At 39.3% G+C, this 25603-nt stretch overlaps 1 protein-coding gene across 1 annotated transcript in view; it reads left to right on the plus strand.

Annotated features, from left to right (window-relative positions):
- IL1RAPL2 (interleukin 1 receptor accessory protein like 2) overlaps positions 1–25603 on the plus strand; it is a 653603-nt gene that overhangs the window by 58904 nt on the left and 569096 nt on the right. The window contains exon 5 of the mRNA XM_062183034.1: positions 980–1166. Coding sequence (XP_062039018.1) covers positions 980–1166 — 187 coding nt within the window. The remainder of the gene's footprint in view (positions 1–979; positions 1167–25603) is intronic.

The following is a 25603-nucleotide window of genomic DNA, read 5'->3' on the forward strand; positions in this document are numbered from 1 at the left end:
AGTATTTGGGTCCCTCTTACCCATGTAGAGACCTGGATTGAATTCCTAGCTCCTGGGTTCAGCCTTGTCTACGCTTGGCCATTATAGGTATTTAGGGAATGATCCAGCAGATCTGAGATCCCTATCTCTTTATATCCCTCTTTCTCTCTGTCTCTTTGCCTTTAAAATAGATAAAATAAAGGATACTAAATAAACAAATGGTCAAATTCAACATCCTCTGGAATAATTGTTAAAGAACTAGCTAAGGGGTCAGAATTTGTGCCAATGGTTATGTTACTGTTTAGGATGTCCACATCCCGTATTGGAGTGCCTGGATCAAGTCCCAGATACTCCATTTCCAGTCCAACTTCCTACTACTGTGTACCCTGGGGGAAAGCAGGTGATGATTCAACTATCTGGGTCCCTGCCATTTACTTGGGAGATCCAGATGGAATTCTGGGATATTGGCTTTAGCCTGGTTCAGCTCTGGCTGTTGTAGGCATTTAGAGAGTAAACCAGCAGATGGAAGATTCTCTCTCTCTCTCTGTCTCTCTGTCTCTCTCTGCCTCTATCTTTCAAATTAATTGAAAATAATTAAATTTGTAAGAATTAAAATAAAGAACTGGCCATAGGGACAGTGTAGAAATGACTACTGTTCTAGTTATAAAGACAATTTTCTCACAGATTTTCACTATCAGATTTTAAATGTAGCAATATCTACAACCGGAAAAGAAGTCTGACTGTCTTACAGTTTGGAAGATGAATACTGATTCTCTATGGAGCTATGCAGCTACAATATAGCCAGGGATGTCCACATTAGAATTTTATTTTATAACTTCTTGCCAGTTGAAGTAGAAAACTGCTCTGTGTTGTTTTGATGTTGTTTCAGATTTCTAGTCAAGATCCTAAATGTAAAAGTCAATACTCTTGAAATATATAGAGTACAAACAAAGTTGTAAACACCCAATAAAGCCATTTTGTTATGTCTCTGTTCTTACAGAAACTCAACATATTGCATGAAGGTGTCAATGTCCTTGACTGTTGCAGAGAATGAATCAGGCCTGTGCTACAACAGCAGGATCCGCTATTTAGAAAAATCAGAAGTCACTAAAAGAAAGGAGATCTCCTGCCCAGACATGGATGACTTTAAAAAGTCTGATCAGGAGCCTGATGTTGTGTGGTACAAGGTAACTCAGCATGGTGTCAAATGCATTTTTTACCTTGGTCAATAGCAAGCTTGGGGATAAGGAAAAGGAGTGGTTTTATTACTATTTTTTTGCTATTAGATATTTCACTGAGAAGAATCCATACATTTACAACTAAATAACTCAGAGCTATGACTCCTATATACCACTGGTTTTCATACATTTTCATCCACAGATGTCAGCATCAATTCTACCTTCTCCAGATGCTAAAAATAAACAAAATCTCATCCACCCCAAATTGTAACATCAAAGGGAGAGAAGGGTAAAGATACAAATGATACATGAAAGAAATTATTTGGGAAAGCATATGAATTTTATTTCCTGTTAGGAACAGTGAAGTCTCAGCCTTATAAGTAGTATTACTTACAAAGAACAACAACTGTTATCATAATCTATGTGAGAACTACTTCACTAAATGGAAATAGGAATGGGCCCAACACAATTGCTAAGGCTACATTCAGCTGGAAATAAATTATAATCAAGGGTTGAACAGAAGATAGTTGAATGAAGACATCGTTAAAGAGGCATTGGCATGATTGAGGATTGAGGGAACCAATAAGGGAAGAAGTTGTTAATTATCACCCATAAGCCCATAGTGCTAAGGGAGGGGAAGGAGCAGTGTCATGGGAATCTGACAAGAGTGGAGGGGTGCGGCCAACACTGTAGCATAGTAGGCTAAGTCTCCACCTGAGGTGCTGGCATCCCATATATCCCTGCTGCTCCATTTCTGATCTGGCTCTCTGGTTATGGTGAGGGAAACCGGTGGAGGATGGCCCAGGTGCTTGGGCCCCTGCACCCACATGGGAGACCCAGAAGAAGCTCCTGGCTTCAGATTGGCCCAATTCCAGCCACTGATACATTTGGGGTGTGGGCCAGCAGTTGGAAGATCTGTTTCTCTGTCTCTCCCTCTCCCTGTAACTCTCAAATAAATAAATAAAATATATTTTTTTAAAAAAAGAGTAGAGGGGTGTTGTTTAGAGTTGTGGCCTTAGAGAAACCTATGAGCATTGCATATAGAGAAAGCAGTTGGGATAAATAGATAAATATCCAACACCCTCTTACTTCCTGCCCATTGATTTCTTGCTAGTTGCTACCCTGACCCCCGTTGAACTCAAACAGAAGCCAGAACTTGCACATAGAGTAGGGAAGACAAGGGAAGAGAATGGCTTTAGGGGAGGAAGCAGAGAATAACCACACAAACTTCTAGGTGCAATACTCTGGCTGTTAGCCTGGGGCCCAATGGTACCATAATAGGAATAAGCACCCCCATTAGCTCTGAGCCATAGCAGTTGACACACTGTACACTTACATATGGAATAGCCAGAAATGACTAAGGAAATTTTCTGCACAGGTGGTATGTGCATTTTTGGAATCAAACACAAATAACAGGTGGAGCAAGTTGTTTCTATAGGCTATGACAGATCCTCAGTTCCCAGGGATGCCTAAACTCTAAGTGCAACAGATGGCATGTACTTCAATATTTGGAAGTCTCTCCATTTTCACACCTAGGGGAGCTCACCGATAGACATCAAGAATGTGTTCAGAACTAGGACATCCAGGTCTCTATGTGAATTGCCCCCCCTCCTTTTTTTCCTAAAAAAAGATAATATTATGGTAAGATAAAAACATGATTGTTGTATATAAATATAGCATATAGATTATTATTATTATGCCATCAGAGCCCTTCTTCTTATTTATTAAGCACTTTACCATGCTCCACTGTGTTAACCTTGATTTCTACATTGTCTCACTTATGTCTCAATGTAGTCAGTGCATGGGGGACAGAGGTGGGATGGAGGGATTTGCAGATTGCCTCCACTGCTGCTGGTCTGGTTGTAATCCCAGCCCTGGCCCTCATGCCCCAAGGGTCCATGGCCATACAGCAACCTCTCCCTGGCCTGCATCTTTCTTTGTCTACAACAGGTCAGCATGAGAGCCATGCCAGGCCCCACGAGACCTGTACCCAGGTAGTCACGAACAGCCACAGTTACAATTGCAGCACAGGGCAGCTGCTGGGCAGCCCACTGGGTGTTCTGGGATGTGGACCCTGAGCCCAGCTGCCTGGTTCAGCCCGGGGCCTCAAAGTGGTGGTGGCCATGAATGAGCTGACCCAGCAGCCCCCCATGGTGGGGGAACCCCAGGAACAAGATACCAAAAAGGACAAAATAAGGAGGATGAAGTGAGTAGATGGAGGGGGTCGAGGAAGCCCCTGACCATGGGCCACCCCAGGGTGCTCTTTGAGAAGCAAAATGACCTGCTGACTACAATTACGCAGCCATCTTTGGGATGTTTGGCATCATGGTCATAGTTACAGAACTGGAGATGTCCTGGAGTGTATGCCAAGGAGTCTCTGGTGTACACTAAAGAGTCTCTGTATTCATTTGCCCTCATTCCTCATTGGCCTGTTCACCATCATCCTGTTGAGCCTACTTGTTTTCTACCACATGTATGCTCTTGAGATGGAACAGTTTGTGGTAGACAGCAGGGCAGATGACTGCTGCATCACCATGACATGTGAGTTCATCTTTGTCATCTCATCTTGAATCATTGCCACCTGGACTATGTGTGTCTGTGACAGGTACCACAGCTAGCAGAAAGTGACCAGCAACTTCCTGGGGGCCATGTTGCTCATTCCCATCACCTTCCTGTCTGTCAGTTATGGGAACGTGGTGCCTTACACATGCAGCATGAAGGGCATAGGCCTGCTCACTGGCATCATGAGAGCTGGCTGTACGTCTGTCACTTGTGGTGGCCTGGAAGCTAGAACTTAATGGGAATTCCATGGGGGAGACCCAGATGAAGTTTTAAGCTCTTGGCTTCTGTCTGGCCCAGCCCTGCCCATTGTGGCCATTTGGGGAGTGAACCAGCAGATAGAACATATATACATTTTCTCTCTCCCTCTTCCCCCCATACTCTAACATTCAAATAAATAAATAAATCTCTAAAAAAAAATCCCAGCGTCTCTCATACGACCTTATGTTTGAGCTGTACATACAGCAGGGAGACCTTTAATCCCACCTTGTTGCCATCAAAACCTGCCTGGACAAGCTGGGTGCCTCCCTGGGGACCCTGCCCAGCCTCCTCACCCAAGCCCTAAGCCCACCCACACCCCTGCAAATCCCCACCCCATCCCCTGAGCCTGGCCCCAGCAGCCCCCTCCCCCAACAAGGCAACCTGGAGCCCTGTATACTTGTGGCCACCAGTTGCATCTTCAGACTGTGGGTGACAGATGCCTAAATCTTGGAGATTGTGTGGTGCCTTCTCCTCGCTGTGGTCTGGGAATCTTTCTATAGTAGCGTGTCTTGGAGTACAAGAAGCCAAAACTGAGTTGAATGGAGTAGACTGGGGCCTGCCCCACCAAAGCTGTGCCAGCAGAGGGCAGGAGAGCCCCAAGCCTGCTCTGGTCACTTGGCCATTCGGCTCTCCCCAGGACCCTTGTGGTTGTGGAACAGTTAGGGACAGGCAAGGTCCTTGCAGGTTCTGAAAAGAACCGATATCCATGGGGGAAAAAAAATCTCATTGCAGTGTGCTGTGTGCTGGGTGCTATTATCCTTATTATATAGAGAAAGAAACCCTGAGATTTAGAGAGATGTAACTTACCCAAAGTTATGTGGCTAATAAAGCCTGGTTATGTATTCAAAGCAATGTGACTTCAGAATTCATTTAGTTAATGAGCTTTAGCTAAACCCAGCCTGATCATGGGTACTTTTTAAAACAAATTTTATTTATTTTCATTTTATTTGAAAGGCAGAGAGAGAGAGAGAGATATTTTCCCACTGCTTGTTCACTCCCAAAATACCTATGACAGCCAAGCCAAAGCAAGGAACTTGGAAATTTTTTTAACTTTTATTTAATAAATATAAATTTCCAAAGTACACCTTTTGGATTACAGTGGCTTCCCCCCCCCCCCATAACTTCCCTCCCACCCGCAACCTTCTCATCTCCCGCTCCTTCTCCCATTCCATTCACATCAAGATTCATTTTCAATTATCTTTATATACAGATCAATTTAGTATATATTAAGTAAAGATTTCAACAGTTTGCATCCGCACAGAAACTGTTTGAGTACTAGTTATAGCATTAATTCACATTGTACAACACATTAAGGACAGAGATCCTACATGGGGAGTAAGTGCACTGTGACTCCTGTTGTTGACTTAACAAATTGACACTCTTGTTTATTGCGTCAGTAATCACCCTAGGCTCTTGTCATGAGTTGCCAAGGCTATGGAAGCCTTTTGAGTTCGCCGACTCTGATCTTATTTAGATAAGGTCATGGTCAAAGTGGAAGTTCTCTCCTCCCTTCAGAGAAAGGTACCCCCTTCTTTTATGGCCCGAGGAACTTGGACATTGATCCAAGTCTCCCGCGTGGGGACCCAGTACTTGAACCATTATCTGCTGCCTTCCAGCTTGCTTGTCAATAAGAAGCTGAATTGGAGGTGGAGTAGCTAGGACTCCAACCACACATTCAGATATGGGATATGAGCATCCCATGGGGGAACTTAACTGTAGTGTCAAATGCCCACCCCTATGGGAACTTCTGTAAGAGACAGTGCTGTTGCACAGGAGCCAGACAGAAAAGAGAGAAAGAAGGATTTATTGGGGGCCAGTATTGTGCTGGGATGCCAGCATCCCATATGGCCACCGGTTTGCATCTAGCTACTCCACTTCTGATCCAGCTCCCTGCTAATGCGCCTGGGAAAGCAGTGGAGGATGGCCCAAGTGCTTGGGCCCCTGCACCCACGTGGGAGACCTGGATGAAGCTCCTGGCTCCTGGCTTCAACCTGGGTCACCCTTGGCAGTTGTTGCCATTTAGTGAGTGAAGCAGTGGATGGAAAAATTCTCCCTCTTTCTTTTTCTCTCTCTAACTCTGCATTTCAAATACACAAAAAATAAATATTTTATAAAAGAGAAGGAGTTGTTGTAACTTTATTGTTTAGTCAGAGAAGATGACTGGCCCATGAGTCAGCAGCTGGGATTAAAATCCAGGTCATCAGTTTACTAGTAGCAATCATTCTACCATCTAATCTCATCTTGCTGCTAAATTCTTTCTTCCTCTTTCCTCACATCTCTTGATATCACTATCATCATTGCATACCAAAGCAATTTACTCCTTGGGAAATACTATCTCTCATTATATTTTAGAAAATGGATCAATAAAGGTGAAGCAAATAGCTTTTATGGCCATGCTTGTAAAATAATGTTTAATATTTATGTAAAGTTTTACAACTGATAAATAATCATAATGATATCTAACATTTATTGAGTACTTACTATATGCCAGGCTATATTTTAAGTGCATTAGCTGTATTAACTCAGTTCTTAGAACTGCTATATAAGTTAGATATTATTGTCTCCATTTTATGGAACAAGTGACTAGAGACTCAGACCAGTTAAATAAGTCTTAGTAAAAGTCACACAGCAGTTTGTGACTTGCAGTTTGACTACAAGTCTTACTTTTTTGGGCACCACATGAGTACTCTGATAGTGCATCAGGATTTGAAAGAAAAAAAAATTCAGCCAATGTTCTGGTGCAGTGGGTTAATCTTCCACTTGGGAAGCATGTATCCCATATTGCAATGCTGGTTAGAGGCCTACCTATTTGGTGCTTCTATGCAGCTTGCTTCCAATGAATATGGGAAAGCAGTGGAAGATGGGTCAAGTACTTGGGTCCCAGGCTTCTGGCTTCAGCCTGGTCCAACCCTGGCTATTGCAGTCAATTGGGGAGTGAACCAGTGGGTGGAAAATCTTTCTGTCTCTCTCTCTCTGTCACTCTGCCTTTCAAATAAAAAAATGAATCTTTAAAAATATTTATAGTCAACACTTGGGTAATCTACGTTGCCTGGTTTGCAGTTTGTATATTCCCCACCAGTATATGAAAGAAATGATTTTGCTCTGGCTACAGCAATATGAACAGGAAGATACATTTGTTCAGAGTTCATTGTGTGTCATATCCAAAATTATATTATTAGAATTGTGTCTATGAACTACATTAAATCTATTCTCATTATATTAATAATAAATATAATGGGGCCAGTGTTGTGACTCAGTGAATTAAGTGGTCATCTGTGATGCTGGCATCTCACATGAGCACTGGTTCAAGTTTTGCCTGCTCTGCTTCCAATCCAGCTCCCTTCTAATGCACCTGGAAAAGTAATGGAGGGTAGTCCAACTGCTTGGGCATCTGCCATACATATGGGAGATGCAAATGAAGCTCCTTTCTCCTGACTTTGGCCTTGTGCAGCCCAAGCTGTTGAGGCCATTTAGGGAGTAAACCAGCGGTTGGAGCATCTCTGTCTCTGTTTCACTTTCTCTCTGTGTGACTCTGTCTTTCAAATAAGTAAGTATTTTTAAAAACTAAATAAAAATAAAAAGTTTTAAATAATCAATGTCTTAATACATGTTTTGCATGATCCTTTTTCTGACCATTTTTTAAAATATGTATAACCTTTAAACTAGTTTCTTTACCATCTACCTTTGCCTTTTACTCACCCTCTAATTATATTGTGTTACTCTCGCTTTCTCATGTCAGTTTCTCAGACAATATGCTATGATAAGCCTCTGAGGACCATCATTGCATGCCTGCTTGTAATTATGGGAAGATAGGGGTGGATCAGGTGACACTGGGGACTTGTTCATAAAGGTGACTGAATAAGTCAATCTTGACTATCCATTGACTGCAAAGAGTGTATGTAAGGGGGTTATATATCCTCTATCTGAACTCCATCAGTTAGCAAAAAGGAGAGAGGAAGGGGCTACACTTTAAAAATTCCTCTTGAAACTGTATGAATGCAGGTTAGACATAATAACAGAAGATTCAATAATGTTAATGGTTTTAGAAACATTTCAAAAATGAAAGATAAAGATTATTTTCTTTATTGAGCTAAGATGAATACCAGAATCACCTCATTAGTTACTGAGTACACTGTTGTGAAAAGATTGTAGAGTCCTTTTTATCATGTTACTAAATTCAAAAATCCCCTAATTTTGCAGGATATCAGCAATGAATCTATGAATATACACTTTGGAGTAAAACACTCATGTATTTGATTAGTTACTTCAGTTGATAAAAGCATGGTGTTAATGAGGTCAAGACTATGAGTTCGAATCTTCCTTTTAATGCCACATCTAATTTCAGATGTTTACCATTAGTTATAGAGGGATTATTTAAGAATTATTGATAGTTCAATAAAAATTCATTCATTCACTTCTATAGCTTATTAACTAAACACATTTACTGGGTGCCTAACTTCGTGACCATGTGGAAAAGTAGGAATAGTGAACTGATGAAAGTAAATACGCGTCCCTGTTCTCCTAGAGATCAATAAATGAATGGTGTTCTTTCTTAACACTTCAGGAAGGAGCTTCATCAATTAAAGCATGTAAAGACTACCTCCAGGTTGAAAACCACAACTTTGTGTCAAATAAAGGGCAGAAGACATACCTGTTTTTTTTTTTTTAATTTGAAAGAGAGATAGATTTTTCCATGTGCTGGTTCACCCCCTAGTTGGCCACAATTGTGAAGGATGTGGTAGGCCAAATCCAGGAGTCAGGAGCTTTATCTGAATCTCCATGTAGGTGATAGGAGCCCAAACACTTGGGCCATCTTTCATTGCTTTTTCCACATGCATCAACAGGGAGCTGCATTAGAAATGGAGTGGTTGGGACATGAACTGACACCTATATGGATGCCAGAGTTACAGGCAGTGGCTTTACCTGCTATGCCACAGTGCTGGCCCCAATATACTTGTCTTAACCATAGACACGACTGTGTTTGCAAAGGAAACATTCAAAGACCAATTAATGTTCCATAGTATATCCATATAATAGTCAATAGCAATCTTTCCCAAATCTTTTCATATAATACCACACATACACAATATGTGAAAAAAAAATTGTTGGGGCCAGCGTTGTAGCACAGTGGGATAAATCTCCACCTGCAATGCTCACATCCAATATGAGCTCCAGTAAGAGTCCTGGTTGTTCCTCTGCTGATCCAGCTTCTTGCTAATGTGCCTAGGAAGGGAGCAGAAAATGGCCCTGGTACTTGTGCCCTTGCCACCCATGTGGGAGATCCAGATGGAGTTTAGGACCCCTGGCTTTGACTTGGTCCTGCTCTGGCTGTTGTGGCCATTTGGGGAGTGAACCAGCAGATGAAAGATCTCCCTTTCCCTCTCCCTCTCCCTCCTCCCTCTCTCCCTCTCCCTCTCTCCTTCTCCCTCTAATCTCTCTCTCTCTCTCCTCCTCTCTTTCCTCTTCCTCTCTCTCTGTAACTCTGCTTTTTAAATCACTAAAATAAATCCTTTTTTGAAAAGACCATAGTTGAGCAGGAAAATAGGCAAGAACTATAAACAAACAGAAACATAAGCTATATATCACTCTTCAGCTCTCCCTATCACACACAATAATATATGAACATTCTTCCATGTCACTTTTATAGTTCCAGTTGAGTATTTTAAATAGCTACATAATAGTTCATAGGCTAGAATTACATGGGTTTTTTCAGCCATTCTTATATTAATGGAGATTCATGGTTTTTTTTAAAGATTTATTGATTTGAAAGGCAGAGATATAGAAAGAGAGAGAGACACACACACACAGACAGAGAGATCTTCTATCTGCTGGTCCACACCCCAAATTGATGCAACAGCTGGCCTGGGCCAGGCCAAAGCCAGGAGCCAGGAGCCAGGAGCCAGGAGCTTCTTCAGGTTTCCCATGTGGGTGCAGGGGCCCAAAGACTTGGGCAGTCTTCTGTTGCTTTCCCACGTGCATTAGCACACAGATGGGTAGGAATTAGAGCAGCCAGGACCTGAACTAGTGCCCATATGGGATACTGACACTGCAAGCAGAGGCTTGACTTTCTATACTACAGCACCAGTCCCTTTTTGTAGTTTTTCTTTTTTAATCACAATGTTACAGTAGACATTCTTTTAAGCATACATATATCCTTACATCCATGACATACAAGACAGAAGTGCTCTCTGTCACTACTAATTTTTTAAAGATTTATTTTACTTATTTGAAAGACAGAGTTACAGAGAGAGGTAGAGACAGAGAGAAAGAGAAGAGGTCTTTCCTCCACTGGTTCACTCCCCAAACGGCCGCAACGGCCAGAGCTGTGCCAACCCAAAGCCAGGAGGTGTCAGGAGCTTCTTCCAGGTCTCCCACGTGGGTGCAGGAGTCCAAGGAATTGGGCCATCTTCTACTGCTTTCCCAGGCCATAGCAGAGAGCTGGATCAGAAGAGGAGCAGCTGGGACTCCAACCGGCGCCCATATGGGATGCCAACGCTGGAGGCCAAGGCTTTAACCCGCTGTGCCACAACACCAGCCCCTGTCATTACTATTATTCAATATTTTTTTGGAGATTCTGGCTGATGGAATAAAAAGTGACATGAAATTTACTATATAAATGTTGAAAAAGAGAATAATCTTAACTTTCAGGTTATGATTGAACCTTTGGAAAACTTGAGCAACTCAGCATCAAAAAATAGAGCTAATGAGAAATTTTAGTAAGGTAGATTACCAAAATATCAAAAAATTCAGTAACCTGTTTTTACTAGCAAAATAATCAATTAGACAAGGGAACGGAAAGATGAAACTCATTTATAACAATGACAAACTACAAAATACTTGGGGATACATTTAACAAGTATGAAAAGTAACATATTTAAAATATAATTTTATTGAAGGATATAGAATCTGATCTGAATTAATGAAGAGTGGAAGGCATTTAGTCTAGCAATCAAAACACTCATTGAGGCATCTGCATTTTCCATCTGATTGTCTGGTTTTCTGCTCAGTTCTGCTCCTAATTCCAGTTTCCTGCTAATGATTACCTTAGGAGCCCGCAGGTAATAGCTCAGGTAGTTTAATCCCTGCCACCCATGTGAGAAAACTGGATAGACTTCCTGTCTACCAGCTTTGGCCTGGTACAGTCTGTACTATTGCTAGCCTTGGGAAGCGGGGGTTGGTGAACCAGCTGATGGGAGCTCTCTTTGTCCCTTTTTTGCCTCCTAATTTGAAAGCAGAGCATGTTTCTGCATGGAAAGATAACATAGAATAAAATATATATTTTTCCCTGGTACCTATCAATAATATAATTCCCTAGAATTTAAATTTTTATAAAAGCTTATTTATTTATTTTAAAGTCAGAGAGAGAAAGGGAGAGAGATCCACCCTTCACTGGTTCACTCCCCAACTAGCCACAATGGGCAGAGCTGAGATAGGCAGAAGCTAGAAGCCAGGAGCCTCATCCAGGTCTCCCATGTGTGTGGCAGGGGCACAAATATTTGAGCCATCCTTTGCTGCTTTTCCTGGGCTACCAACCAGGAGCTAGATTGGAAGTGGAGCAGTTGGGACTTGAACTGGTGCCATATGGGGTGCCAGTGTCACAGGTGGTGGTCCCACCTGATACACTATAATGCCAGTCCCTAGAATTTAAATTTTATGGAATTGGACAGCATGATTGTATAGTTCATAGTACTATATGGATGAATACCATAATGGCCAAGAAAAATTGGGCCAAAACATTATTGGGAGGGAATTAACCTACCAGACACTAATAATTACAAAGATAGCATCAGTTAAAATAGTTAAGTTTAGGCATTTAGAAGGTAGTAGACCAGTGGAATACAGTGCAAAATACACGGGTCAGCATTGTGGCATAACAGGTTAGGCCATGCCTGTGTTGCCAGCATCTCGTAAAGGCATCAGTTCAGGTCCTGGCTTCTCAACTTCTGATTCAGCTCCCTGCTAATGCACTTGGAAAGCAGTGGAAGATGGCCTAAGTCCTTGGAATCCTGCACCCACATAGGAGACCTGGATGAATCTCCTATCTCCTGGCTTCAGCTTAGCCCAGCCCTGGCCAATTCTCTGTAACTCTTTCAAATAAAAATATCTTTTAAAAAAAGACAGTTCAGAAACAGATTGTACACACACAAATATACATATACACATGAGAACCTAGGGTAAGATAAAGATAAGATTTCATTTTAATGTATTGGAGGGGCAATGATGGTTTGTATAAAATATGCTATGGACATAGATGAATATCTACTTAGAAAAAAATCAATTAAATCTCTGACTCATATACCTCACATTAATACTTCAAAAACTTCATGGAAATATGTAATTAAAAGATAAGCTTGTTTTGGTATAAAAAAGTTTTTTGAAATCCATACATAGTTTTTTTTTTTTTTCATAATATGGATTTTCCACGAACATTTTACGGACTACTGGTATTTAAGAAAATTCTAAATGGATTGTGAAGTTACTTCCATCTACAACAAAGGAAATGATCAATAGAGTGAAGAGACATCAAACAACATGGGAAAAATATTTGCAAACCACCTACCTCACAAATGATTAATATCTCAAGTAAATCATCAACTTTAAAACTGAACAACAACAACAAAAAACAACCAATCCAGTTAAAAATGGACCAAGGACCTCAACAGACAGATCTCAAAAGAAGAAATACAAATGGCCAAGAAATATATGAAAAAAAATGCTCAACATTAGTATCCATCTGGGAAATGCAAATCAAAACCATATTGTGATATCATTCAGCCCTGTGAAAATGACTAAGATCTAAAAGACAGAGGGTAACAAATGCTGGTGAGGATGTAGAGAAAGGGGAACTCTTACACACTATTGGTGAGATGTAAATTAGTGCAGCCACTGTGGAAAAGAGTGTAGAGACTTCTTAAAAAACTAGAAATAAACTTGCCATGACCCAGCAATCCCATTATTGGGCATATATCCAAAAGACATGAACACATTGTATCAAAGAAGTATCCACTCACCATGTTTATAGTAGCACTGTTCATAATAGCCAAAAATTGGAATTAACCAAAGTGTCCATCATCAATTGAATGGATAAAGAAAATGTAGTATATACACACAATGGAATATTACTCAGCTATAAAAAAGAATGAAATTCTGCCATTTGCAGCAAAATGGACACAATTGGAGGACATCATATCGAGTGAAATAAGGCAAGCACAGAATGACAAATATCCCATGTTCTGCCTTATGTATGGGAGCTAAAATTATATGTATATCAGTATTGATGCAAATATATTTTTTGTAAAATTCTGTTTTATACCTCTGTCAAACCAATGATTAAGAATATTGTTCGGGGCTGATGCTGTGACATGGCGGGTGAGGCTGCCACCTGCAGTGCCGGCATTCCATATGGGCGCCAGTTTGGGTGCCGGCTGCTCCATTTCCTATCCAGTTCTCTGATATGGCCTGGGAAAGCAGTGAAGGATGGCCCAAGTCCTTGGGCCCCTGCACCCACATGGAGAACCTGGAGGAGGCCCCTGACTCCTGGCTTTGGATGGGTGCAGCTCCGGCTATTGTGACCATTTGGGGAGTGAACCAGAGGATGGAGGACCTGTCTGTCTGTCTCTCTCCCTCTCTCTCTCTTTCTGCCTCTGCTTCTCTAATAAATAAATACATCTGCCGGCGCCACGGCTCACTTGGCTAATCCTCTGCATGCGGCGCCGGCACTCTGGGTTCTAGTCCCAGTTGGGGCACTGGATTCTGTCTCGGTTGTTCCTCTTCCAGTCCAGCTCTTTGCGGTGGCCCGGGAAGGCAGTGGAGAATGGCCCAGGTGTTTGGGCCCTGCACCTGCATGGGAGACCAGGAGGAAGCACCTGGCTCCTGGCTTCGGATCAGTGCAGTACACCAGCCGTAGCAGCCATTTAGGAGGTGAACCAATGGAAAAGGAAGACCTTTCTCTCTGTCTCTCTCTCTCTCACTGTCTAACTCTGTCAAAAAATACATCTTTAAAAAATTGTAGTATTATAATTCTAATGATGTGATTACTTTAAAATTTACTGTATATGGGTGAAATGGTTATTTTTCCATTTAATTATTGTTTATAGCCATTGTCTATATTCCCACTAAAGTCTTTTTGCCTTTTACTTGTTAAACTTATTATTTGGTGAAATATTAAGCCTTTTTATGGTAATGTAAATTTAAAATATGTTACCTTAAAAACTAAAAAAAAAAAACAGCGAGGGCAGGAGGGTGGGAAGGAGAGTAGGGAGAGGGACGAAGGGAATATTATTATATTCTCAGAATTATATCTATGAGCTATATTGAATCTATTGAAAACTAAATAAAAATAAAATAGATGTGTTTGTTCTTTTTTTTTCTTTTTCTGGTTCAGTTCCCAGATGGCTACAATGGTTGGAGATGGGCTGATCTGAAGCCAAGAGCCAGGAGCATCCTCCGGGTATCCCACGTGGGTGGCAGAGCCCTAAGCACTTGGTCCATTGGTCCATCTCCCACTGCTTTCCCAGGTCATCAGAAGGGAGCTGGATTGAAAGTGGAGCAGCCATGACTTGAGCCAGTGCCCATATAGGATGCTGGCACCAGAGATGGAGGCTTAGCCTACTATGACATAGCTCCTATCCCTTGTCCTTGTTTTTGTTCATTGATATGGTATTAGGAGTAGGGATATGGTGTTAGGATATGGTATTAGGGAGTAGTCTTTAGTTGTTGTAAATTGTATAAAAGAATGGGAATGGGTAGGTTATATATGGCAGAAGTACTGGGCTGTATGTCTCTGGATCTGCATTCTGTCACCATTCTTAACATGATCAAGTAATTAAGTATCACTGAGCCTCAATTTACCCACATATGAAATAGAAATGATACTGCCATACAGCCTAAATATGTTGTAGAGATCTAATGATAAAATCCTTACTTGCTATTTGCAACAACTATAGAAACAGAAAAGTTACATGCCAGCAAGTAATGTTATTTACCTAAGGTATCTCAGACTCTAATTGGAAATTTAAGACTGAGTTCTTTTTCTAACAGCATATTAATCTGTATAATTAATAAAAAGCAAAAATTCATCCCTTTCACATGTACAGTTTGATTTGATATATTTTCATAAAAGTGTGTGCTAAAATAAAAATATAGAAGATTTCTATTCCTGAATATTCCACATGTCCCTTTAAACCCAGTTATCTCCTCTCAGTCCCATTCCTTCGTATATACTCATCTGTTTTTTGGGTCCTGCATTGTGATGCAGTGGGTTACACCAGCCGACTGCACTCCAACATCCCATATGGGAGTGCCAGTTTGCCTCCAAGCTGTTGCATTTTTTTTATTAAACTTTTATTTAATGAATATAAATTTCCAAAGTACAGCTTATGGGTTACAATGGCTTCCCCCTCCCAAAACTTCCCTCCCACCCACAACCCTCCCCTTTCCCGCTCCCTCTCCCCTTCCAATCACATCATGATTCATTTTCAATTCTCTTTATATACAAAAGATCAGTTTAGTATATATTAGGTAACGATTTCAACAGTTTGCCCCCATATAGCAACACAAAGTGAAAAAAAAATACTGTTGGAGTACTAGTTATAGCATTAAATAAGAGTGTACAGCACATTAAAGGCAGAGATCCTACATAATATTTTTTAAAAAATTAATTAATTTTCTATGCCGTTTCCAATTTAACACCAGGGTTTTTTTTTTTTTTCATTTCCAATTATCTTTATATACAGAAGATCGATTTAGTATATAATTAGTAAAGATCTCATCAGTTTGTACCCATGCAGAAACACAAAGTGTAAAAATACTGTTTCAGTACTAGTTATAGCATCACTGCACATTAGACAACACATTAAGGACAGATCCCACATGGGATGTAAGTACACAGTGACTCCTGTTGCTGACTTAACAATTTGACACTCCTGTTCATGGTGTCAGTAATCTCCCTAGGCTCTAGTCATGAGTTGCCAGGGCTATGGAAGCCTTTAGGGTTCGCCGACTTTGATCTTATTCCGATAGGGTCACAGTCAAAGTGGAAGTTCTCTCCTCCCTTCAGAGAAAGGTACCTCCTTCTTTGATGGCCCTATTTTTTCCACTGGGATCTCACTAACAGAGATCTTTCATTTAGGTCTTCTTCTTTTTTTCTTTTCCATGGTATCTTGGCTTTCCATGCCTACAATACTCTCATGGGCTCTTCAGCCAGGTCCAAATGCCTTAACGGCTGATTCTGAAGCCAGAGTGTTGTTTAGGACGTCTGCCATTCTATGAGTCTGCTGTGTATCCCACTTCCCATGCTGGATCTTTCTCTCCCTTTTGATTCTATCAGTTAGTATTAGCAGACACTTGTCTTGTTTGTGTGATCCCTTTGTTTCTTAGACCTATCCAAGCCATCGAATGTGAACTGAAATTGATCACTTGGACTAGTGAGATGGCATTGGTACATGCCACCTTGATGGGATTGTATTGGAATCCCCTGGCACATTTCTAACTCCATCATTTGGGGCAAGACTGATTGTGCATGTCCCAAATTGTGCATCTCCTCCCTCTCTTTTTCCACTCTGAAATTTAACAGGGATCACTTTTCAGTTAAAATTTAAACACCTAAGAATAATTGTGTGTTCATTACAGAGTTCAACCACTAGTGCTAGAACAACAACAACAACAAATACTGATCCAGATCCCTACTAATGTGCCTGAGAAAGCAACAGAAGATGATAGCCCAAGCACTTAAGCCCCTGCCACCCACATGGGAGACCCGGATGGAGTTCCAGACTCCTGGCTATGACCTGGCCCAGCACCAGATGTTGTGACCATTTGGGAATGAACCAGCAGATGGAATCAATCTCTGTCTCTCTCTCTCTCTCTTTCTCTCTCTGCTCTTTCTTTCTCTCTCTCTCCCCCCATCTCTCCCTCTTTCCCTGTAACTGCCTTTCAAAAATAAATAAATCTTTTAAAAATAATTCAAAATCTTCTATTGCTATACTTTCATATTCTTCACAATATCATGTAAATTGAGTAATATGTAGCTTTTCCCATCCAATTTCTCTCACTTAACATAATGCATTTGAGATTCTGTTACGCTGTGCATTTAACAGCAGCTTATTCTTATTGTTGAGTAGTAGTTCGATATTTCAGTGAATGGATATATTATTGCTTAACTATTTACAAGTTAATGAAAATTCAGAGTGTTGCCATTTTTGGGTGATTCAGAATGAAGTTATTATAATCCTGTATTTTGACTTTATATCTTCGTGCTATATCCACAAGATTTGTTGTTGTTGACTTTAATAATCTTCACTCAGCAAGTGTACCTTTTGTTCGAATTTAACAAGTTTGCTATTGATCTTATCTGGATATTTTTAAGAATCCAGACTTATGAGAGTCTTTAGTATATCCTTAATAATATACAAGGAAAAATGCATATCAAAACAAATTAAAGACTTTTAAACAATGTCCTTTCTATAGTTTACTTTCTATATAGCTAGCAAAATGATCTTTCAGAAATGAGCATCTGATCATAGGATGTCATTATTTATAGTACTAGTCATTGTTCTCTAATGGTAACTTCTTATCATTCACAGAGCCTGACATTGGGTCAATTATGTCCACGCCTTTTTTTTTTTTTTAATTATGTATTTGTGTATTGAGAGAGAGAGAGAGAGAGAGAGAGAGAATGCACTCCAATTTTCCAATTTGCTGGTTCACTCCCAAGTGTCTATAATGATAGGTTTGGGAGGGGCAGCTGAAGCCAAGGATTAGGAATGCAATCTGGGTCTCCTATGTGGGTGTCAGGGACTCAGTTACTTGAGCCATCAGCTGCTTTCTCGCAGGGTCTGCCTTATCAGGAAGCTGGGATCAGGAGTGGAGCCAGGACTTGAAACCAGGTATTCTGATATAGTTTTCAGGCATCCCAACCAGTATCTTAAGTGCTAGGCCAAACACCTGCCCTTGTTTATGCATGCTATGACTCAATTTGTAGAACAGCCTTTTGGGATGGACTACACAGTGGCAGAATTGAGGAATGAACCCTGACAGTATACAAATATACCAGGATAGAATATAACATTTTTTGCATCTAGACTGAGCCACACTAAACAGCTGAAAACCATATTTTTTGTTGTTCTACTACATGTTTTTTTTTTTATCTGTGTGCTTTTATGCATATTGTTCCTTCTGGCTTAGGTGTCTTGCCTGCCTAACTATATATTGTTCAAAACTCTGTTCAGATGCTCATTGTAGCCTACCTACACACCATCCCTTTGTGTATGTTCAATCTGCTATAATATATGCATATTGCAGCATTATAATTTTAGTAGTTGTATCCCATTCTCTCTTTTCCTTCTGGCTTTCTCATTATGCCTCTTATACATTTTGTAGTTGTCCCACGGTTCCTGGATATTCTGTTACATGTTTTTATTCCTTTCTCTCTTTGTTTTCCTGTTTGGTAAAATTTAGTGACATAATCTTCAAACACTGATTTTTTTTCCTCATCTGTGTCTATCTATAAATAATCTTATCAGAGGTGTTCTTTATTTCTGTGATGGTACTTTGATTTCTAGCATTTTGTTTTGATCCTAAGAATTTATATCTCTCTGCTTATATTACCCATCACTTCTTGCACTCTGTCTACTTTTTCCATTAGAACTATTGATATTTTTAATTGTACATATTTATGGGATAGTATGTGATGTTTTAGTACATGCATGTTTTGTGTAATGTTCAATCAGAGTAATTGAGTAATTATATTTATCTCTTCAAATACTTAACATTTCTATATAGTGAAAACATTGCATTATATAAACATTATCTGTAGTCACCCCACGGTGCCATAGAAACCTTGAGCTTCTTACTCCTATCTAGCTATAACCTAGTACTTCCCTCCAACCCTCTTGCCTCCCCATTCTCTGGTAACCACAGTTTTACTTTTAACTTATATGAGATTACCTTTTTTTGGACTCCATATATAAGTGAGATAATGTGATGTTTGTCTTTCTGTTCTTAGCTCATTTTACTTACTATACTGACCTCCAGGCCCATATATGGTGTTGAAAATGATAAGATTCCATCATTTTTATGACCAAGTAGTATTCCACTGTATACATGTACCACATTTTCTTTATTCATTCATATAAGGATGGCTGTCTAGATTGTGTCCATTTATTGGCTATTGTGAATAGTGCTATAATAAATATGAGAGTGCATATCCCTTTTACAAACTAATTTTGCCTCTCTTGGACTTATACCTGGAGTAAGATTGCTGGGTAATATGACAGTTCTGTTTTTAGTTTTTTGAGGAACATTCATAGTACTTTCCACAATGGCTGTACTAATTTATATTCTTACCAACATTTTGTAAGCTTTTTCTTTTCTTCAACTTTTATTTTTTATGTTTTTGCTAATACCTGATCAAACTGGAGTGAAGTGATAACTCATTGTTGTTTTGATTTTCATTTTCATGATGGTTAATGATACTGATGTTGGCCATTTGTCTCTCTTCCTCTGGAAAAGTATCTGTTTAAATCTACTTCCAATTTTTCAATTGGGCTTTTTTGTTTGTTTGTTTGTTTGCTATGGAGTTGTTTGAATTCCTTATATATTCCAGTTATTAACCCATTGTTGAATGTATAATTTGTGAATATTTTTCCCATGTTATAGATCGTCTCTTCATTCTATTGGTTGCTTCCTTTGCTGTGCAAAAACTCTTTAGTTTGATTAAATTCTATTTATCTAGTTTTGCCTGTGTTTACTTTTGGAATCTAATCCAAAAAATTTTTGCACATTCCACTTCCTTGAAATGTTTTCTCTATGCTTTCTACTATTAGTTTAAAAGTTTCAAGTCTTACATTTAGATATTAATCCATTTTTCATTTGTTTTTGAACATGTTCAGAGCCAGGGGGTCTAGTTTCACTATTCTGCATTAGGATACTCAGTTTTTCCAGTACCATTTTTGAAGACTGTCTATTTTTCTAATGCACATTCTTAGCACCTTTGTCAAAGATCAGTTGGCTGTAGACATGTGGATTTACTTCTAGGATCTCTATTCTGTTCTTTTAGAATATTGATCTGTGGCTATGCCAATACTATGCTGTGTAAATCACTGTGGCTCTGTAATATATTTTAAAATCAGGCAGAATAATGCCTCCTGCTTTGTTCTTTCTATTCAAGGTTTCTTTGTCTATTCATGGTCTATTGTGGTTCCATACAAATTTTACTAGTGTTTTTTTCAAATTCTGTGAAAAAAGCATTGGAATTTGGTAGGGATTCAGTTTAATCTGTAAATAACTTAGAGTACTATGCACTTTTTAATTATGCTGATTCTTCTAATCCATGGACGCAAGATGTATTTTCACTTCTTTGTATTCTTTTCAATTTCTGTCATTAATGATTTATAATTTTCACTGCAGGGATGTTTTATTACCTCTTTGCTTAAGTTTGTTCATAGGCATTTTATTGTTTTTTTGTTGTTGTTAGAAATAGGATTATTTTCTAGATTGCTTTTTTAGATAACTCACCATTGGTCTATAACAATGCTACTGAATTTTGTACATTGACTTTGTATCCTGCGAGTGGACTGAATTTGTCCATTAGTTCTAACAGCATTTTGCTGTAGTCTTTGGAGTTTTCCACATATAAAATCATGTCATCTGCAAATGGTGACATTTTTTTACTTCCTTCTTTCCACTGTGCATGTTCTTTATTGCTTTGTCTTGTCTAATTGCTCTGGCTAGTACTGTGCTGAATAAAAGTGAGGAAAGTGGGCATCCTTGTATTGTTCCAGAGTTCATAGTTCAGCTTTTCCCTATTCAATATGGCCTTATTATATTAAGGTCTATTTCTTTCATAACTGAATTTGAGAGTACTTTATCATGAAGGGATGTTGACCTTTATCAAATGCCTTTTCCATATCTATTGAGATAATTGTAGGTAGGATTTTTGTCCTCCATTCCACTGATGTAGTGTATCACATTTATTGATTTGCATATGCTGACCAATCACTGCCTTGGATGACTTCCAGTTGATCATAGTGAAAATCCTTTTGCTGTATTGTTGAATTCATTGTCCTAGTATTTTGTTGTTGTTTTTTTAATTTATATTCATCAAAGACATTGTCCTGTAGCTTTCTTTCTCTGTTGTGTCCTTCTGAAATGGTAAAATCTCTGCTATATCAGAGTCAGATTCTGATGCTTGCCCTCTTCTCAAACTATTTTGTTTTGTTTTTGTCCTTTGATATGACTTGTAATTTTTGGTCAAAAGCCAGACATAAACTAATGACTAGGTAAAAGGAACTGCGGGAAGTAGGCCCTTTAGTGTGAGGTTTTTATATTTTTTTCTGTCTAAGAGTTATAATGAATTTACTATTTACTACAACTAGAAGCTAAATTCTTTCTAATGTCCTCCTTTTTAGCACTTTTTCATCATTTGGTTTTCCTAGAAACTTTCTATAAATAGATCTGAGTCTAGCAATTCTTTCAGCTATAATCTACTCTTCCTAGACAGGAGCCATATTGATATGTTGGTAAGGTATAGTGTGAGGGGAAATCTCTAGTGAGCCTTGTCTCTTGACTATGGCCTTCACAAGTGATTCTTAGCTTCTCTCCATCTCACCTCCTATTAGTTTAGACAGGAAGTCTAGGGGAGCTGAAGTTGGCTATTTTTCTTCCTCTACTTGAAGGGCTAACTGGAACTAGAGTTTTATATTCCCCTTCCCCATTTCAAAGAATAGAGGGAACTAGGATGTTTGTCCCAGTTAATGGCTCCTCCAGCTGCTTCTACTCCAAGTGAGCTGTGGTTTTCTGTATTCTCTTTTAGCTCCAGTTTTGGAAGTAGTAGTTTTCTCTGTGCCTTAAATTGTATGTTGGATCCATGAAGACTTGTTGATTTTCTATTTGTTCAGCCTTTTTTTTTCTTTGCTAGGATGGTAATGATGGCTTCCAAGACCTTCACATATCAGACAGAAAAACAGAATTTGATACCAGCTTTACCATTGCAAGTGTGGACTAAAGCATTATCTCCATGCTTCCATAGAAATGTTGGTCACAATAACTTCTGATATTCATTAGCATAATAGATATATGTACATATAATCTGAAACAAGAATACTGATGGTACTGATAATAATAGAATAATGGTTAATATTTATTGAGTGAGTTAGCATGTGATACCTCCATGTGATGCCTCATGATACAAAACATGTACATATATTACTTCATTTAGTCCTCATAAAGTCTCAGTAAATATCTCTACTTTTTTTAAATAGGTTAATCAACTGAGATTTAGGTTTATTAAATAACATGTTCAAGAATATACAACTTGAGATTCCAAGTCAAGCATCTGAGTCTAGAACTTATATGCTTAATCACTGTGGGGTACCAATGTCAACATTAAGACTGTGAAGCTAGAAAGTGATGGAAATAGAGATTGGGACAGGAAAGAGTCCTTGGGGTGAGTTTTCCTCAGATATTTGTAGAAGTGGTAGGACACAAAAGGTAAAGGTAGGTACCCAACTTATGAGTGTGCTCCTAACCATCACTTCCATCTTTTAAGTTACAGAACGTTCAGGTTCTTTAAAGATGGTTAATTAGATATAGCGATGCCGTATGTGACAGTAAAGATTGCAGGAGAAATGAAAGAAATTGATCTGAGAGTCTGGATGTCAGGTATTTGAACAAAGTTACTTTGAAGACCAGAAGTTACATGATTGGCATATAATTGTGCAACTGTTTTGTGGTTGAACCTCAGAATAAGAGGAGATACTTAAATCAATCTTCTCAATGTTCTTGCCACAAGGAATGAGTCATGTGCTGTAAATGGCCCTAAAGTAACTGCAATCATAAAGTCAAATTGATTAAAAAGTACCTGTGGTGGTCGGTCCTGTGGCATAGTAGGTTAATCTTCTGCCTGTGGTGCCAGCACCGCATATGGGCACTGGTTCTAGTCCCTGTTGCTCCACTTCCAATCTAGCTGTCTGCTATGGCCAGGGAAAGCAGTGGAACATGGCCCTAGTCCTTGGGCCCCTGTACCCCATGGGAGACTCAGAAATAGGTCCTGCATCCTGGCTTCGAATCAGCCCAGCTCTGGCTGTTGCAGCCATTTGGGGAGTGAACCAGCAGATGGAAGACCTTTATATCTGTCTCTCCCTCTCACTGTCTACAACTCTACCTCTCAAATAAATAAATAGAATATTTAAAAAATAAAAATTACCTGTGGGCATGATGATGATATCTCAGATATAGACTGTGAGCACATTGGTACATATTTTAGAATGGACACTCCAAGATCCATATGTGGCTGGCAACAGGTTACTTCGAGAGTCTTGCTCAACAAATGCATCTGTTGTGTGCATTAAGGACTTCCAACCCAGAAACTGATGTAAAATGACATTTGCCACCCAGAAAGCTTGATGGGGAAGAAAAGAAGATGGGATTTAATGACTGACATTATGTTAACTGAGCAAGGATGTCCTTGACAAATTATTCAATTAGAGGACAGCCAGGACACAAAATGAAGCTTCTTGTTAAACTTAGGCAACTCCAGTAAGACAGGCCCTCAGAAGAATTTTCAATGTGATGAATTTTATTTTTATAATCCCAAGGGCAATAAATATTAGAGGACTTACACGTTGAGGTCAGTGTTAGGAACCTGCTCACATTTTAGCCTTTGATGGTTTGTCTTGGCTTCAATAGACAACCATCCTGGGATTTGAACTATTTGCCCCAAACTTCTTTGCCTAGCAGTCTGTCAGAAATTAAACAGGTGTAGGCAATGAGGTATGCCAATGTTATCTCTCCACTAGGAAGTTGGGAAGCAGGGAGAAGCAGTGACAATCATAGGCCTAGCAGCCAGTACATTAGGGAAGAGCTACTGCAGAAAAATGGAATCATTACCTGGGAAACTTTTGAGACTCTATGAAGGAACCCTGACGAGGTGAGATAACCAAGAAAGTAATTATGAGAAAGGTGGGATGATGGGAGCAGGGTGGTCCTCTATATGAAGTGAAGGGAAAGGTACTTTTTTTTTTTGACAGGCAGAGTGGATAGTGAGAGAGAGAGAGAGAAAGGGGGAAAGGTACTTTTAAAGGCTCTTCTGACCAAACTACATATCTACATACCTGCTAAGAGTATTGTTGGAATGGCCACTTGGAAGCATGCATTTACAGTGTGTTCCAGTATTATTTCAATGTATGGTAGGTAACCAATTGGTGAATATTTGTTTTTATCTGTGTATTCCATGATCACCAAGCAGAGCTGGAGTTTCTAAAGAGATATGTTCTGGGATTGGGAATGTTTAAGAATGGGAAACATTCTCTGTGTTGGATGAATATGATGTATAGTCTGCACAACAAGAATATAATGGGTAAACCTGTAACCCTCTAAGTTCTGGTTGCTCATATGATATTTAATAGTATCCATGCAATGCAGAGTAGGAAATTGAGAACTAAAGAAGGTAAGCAAATTTTTCCAAGACCACAGAACTTGGGTGAGCTATGAATTTCAACCTAGAAATGTATTTCCCTGATCCAGTTTTGCCTTTTTATCTCTATGACTTTGTTTCTAGAGGAGTAGAGAGGACTTGAAGACAAACAATATTTTCCTGAACTACAGTTTATAAAAAGCAAACAACACTCCCCATCAAAAAACTAAAAATACACACAAAAAAACCCTTCTTTGGTTACAAAGAATCCTTTATGAGATAGCAGCTTAGAAAGTACTTGGGATCCTCTAGATCTATCCCAAAGAATATGTAAAGATTCCGGACTGTTTTCCACCAGTAGTTACAACTGCTACACACTGTTTAGGTTTTCCTTCCTGGTAAAGCATCACACTAGTGAGTAGGGGAAATAAAATAGTTACAACTAATTGCATATGAACTTTCCCCAAAATGACACTAGAAAATGACAGCATTTGTTTTCAAATACATTGAGTGTATGGGCTCATTTGCTTGCTCCCATCACTGCTATGTGAAAGTGCAGCAGCTCAGTTTTCATTTTCCTTTCCTGTCAGAATGCCCAGAGGGGCCATATTTTTGTTTAATGTCCTTCTGGATAATTCTTTAGAAATCTAAGGCTATCAGAGTTAGAAGCAATGCGAAAATAATTGTGGATTATTATTGTATGATGACAGTAGCAGCTGGGCTGCTTTTTTTTCACTCTCTGGTCAAACTTTCTTCTTCATTTTCCCAGAAACCTTATATCCCAAGATTTAACTCAGAAGCAAATCTCATATAGGTGATAAACCTTGCCAGACATGGTACATAATATAATTTCAGACAGACCCTTAACTGTTCTTCAGAAAGACCTTAGGGAGTAAAACAACCTTATATCTAGATGCCCTCAATAGTATTACTTTTATTTACTCTCTGCCAATGTGTGTGGGTAGTTGTATTGAACATAAAGCAAGCATATGTCTTAAATATTATTCCTGGGAACCTAAGTGCTAGTTTTTGTGTTTTGTTGTCAAAACTGCTGCTAACATAAAAGAAAAAAAATGTTGCAGTGAAAAACTAATAAATGGGCACTCACTCTTCCAAATAATTTACACACACACACAAACACACACACACAAGTACTCACAGCTGTGGATTGAGAGGACAGATTCTGACTTTATGTTCACGTTTAGGATGTTGT

The sequence above is a fragment of the Lepus europaeus genome, chromosome X (assembly GCF_033115175.1).
Source record: "Lepus europaeus isolate LE1 chromosome X, mLepTim1.pri, whole genome shotgun sequence".
NCBI classification, from domain to species: domain Eukaryota; kingdom Metazoa; phylum Chordata; class Mammalia; order Lagomorpha; family Leporidae; genus Lepus; species Lepus europaeus.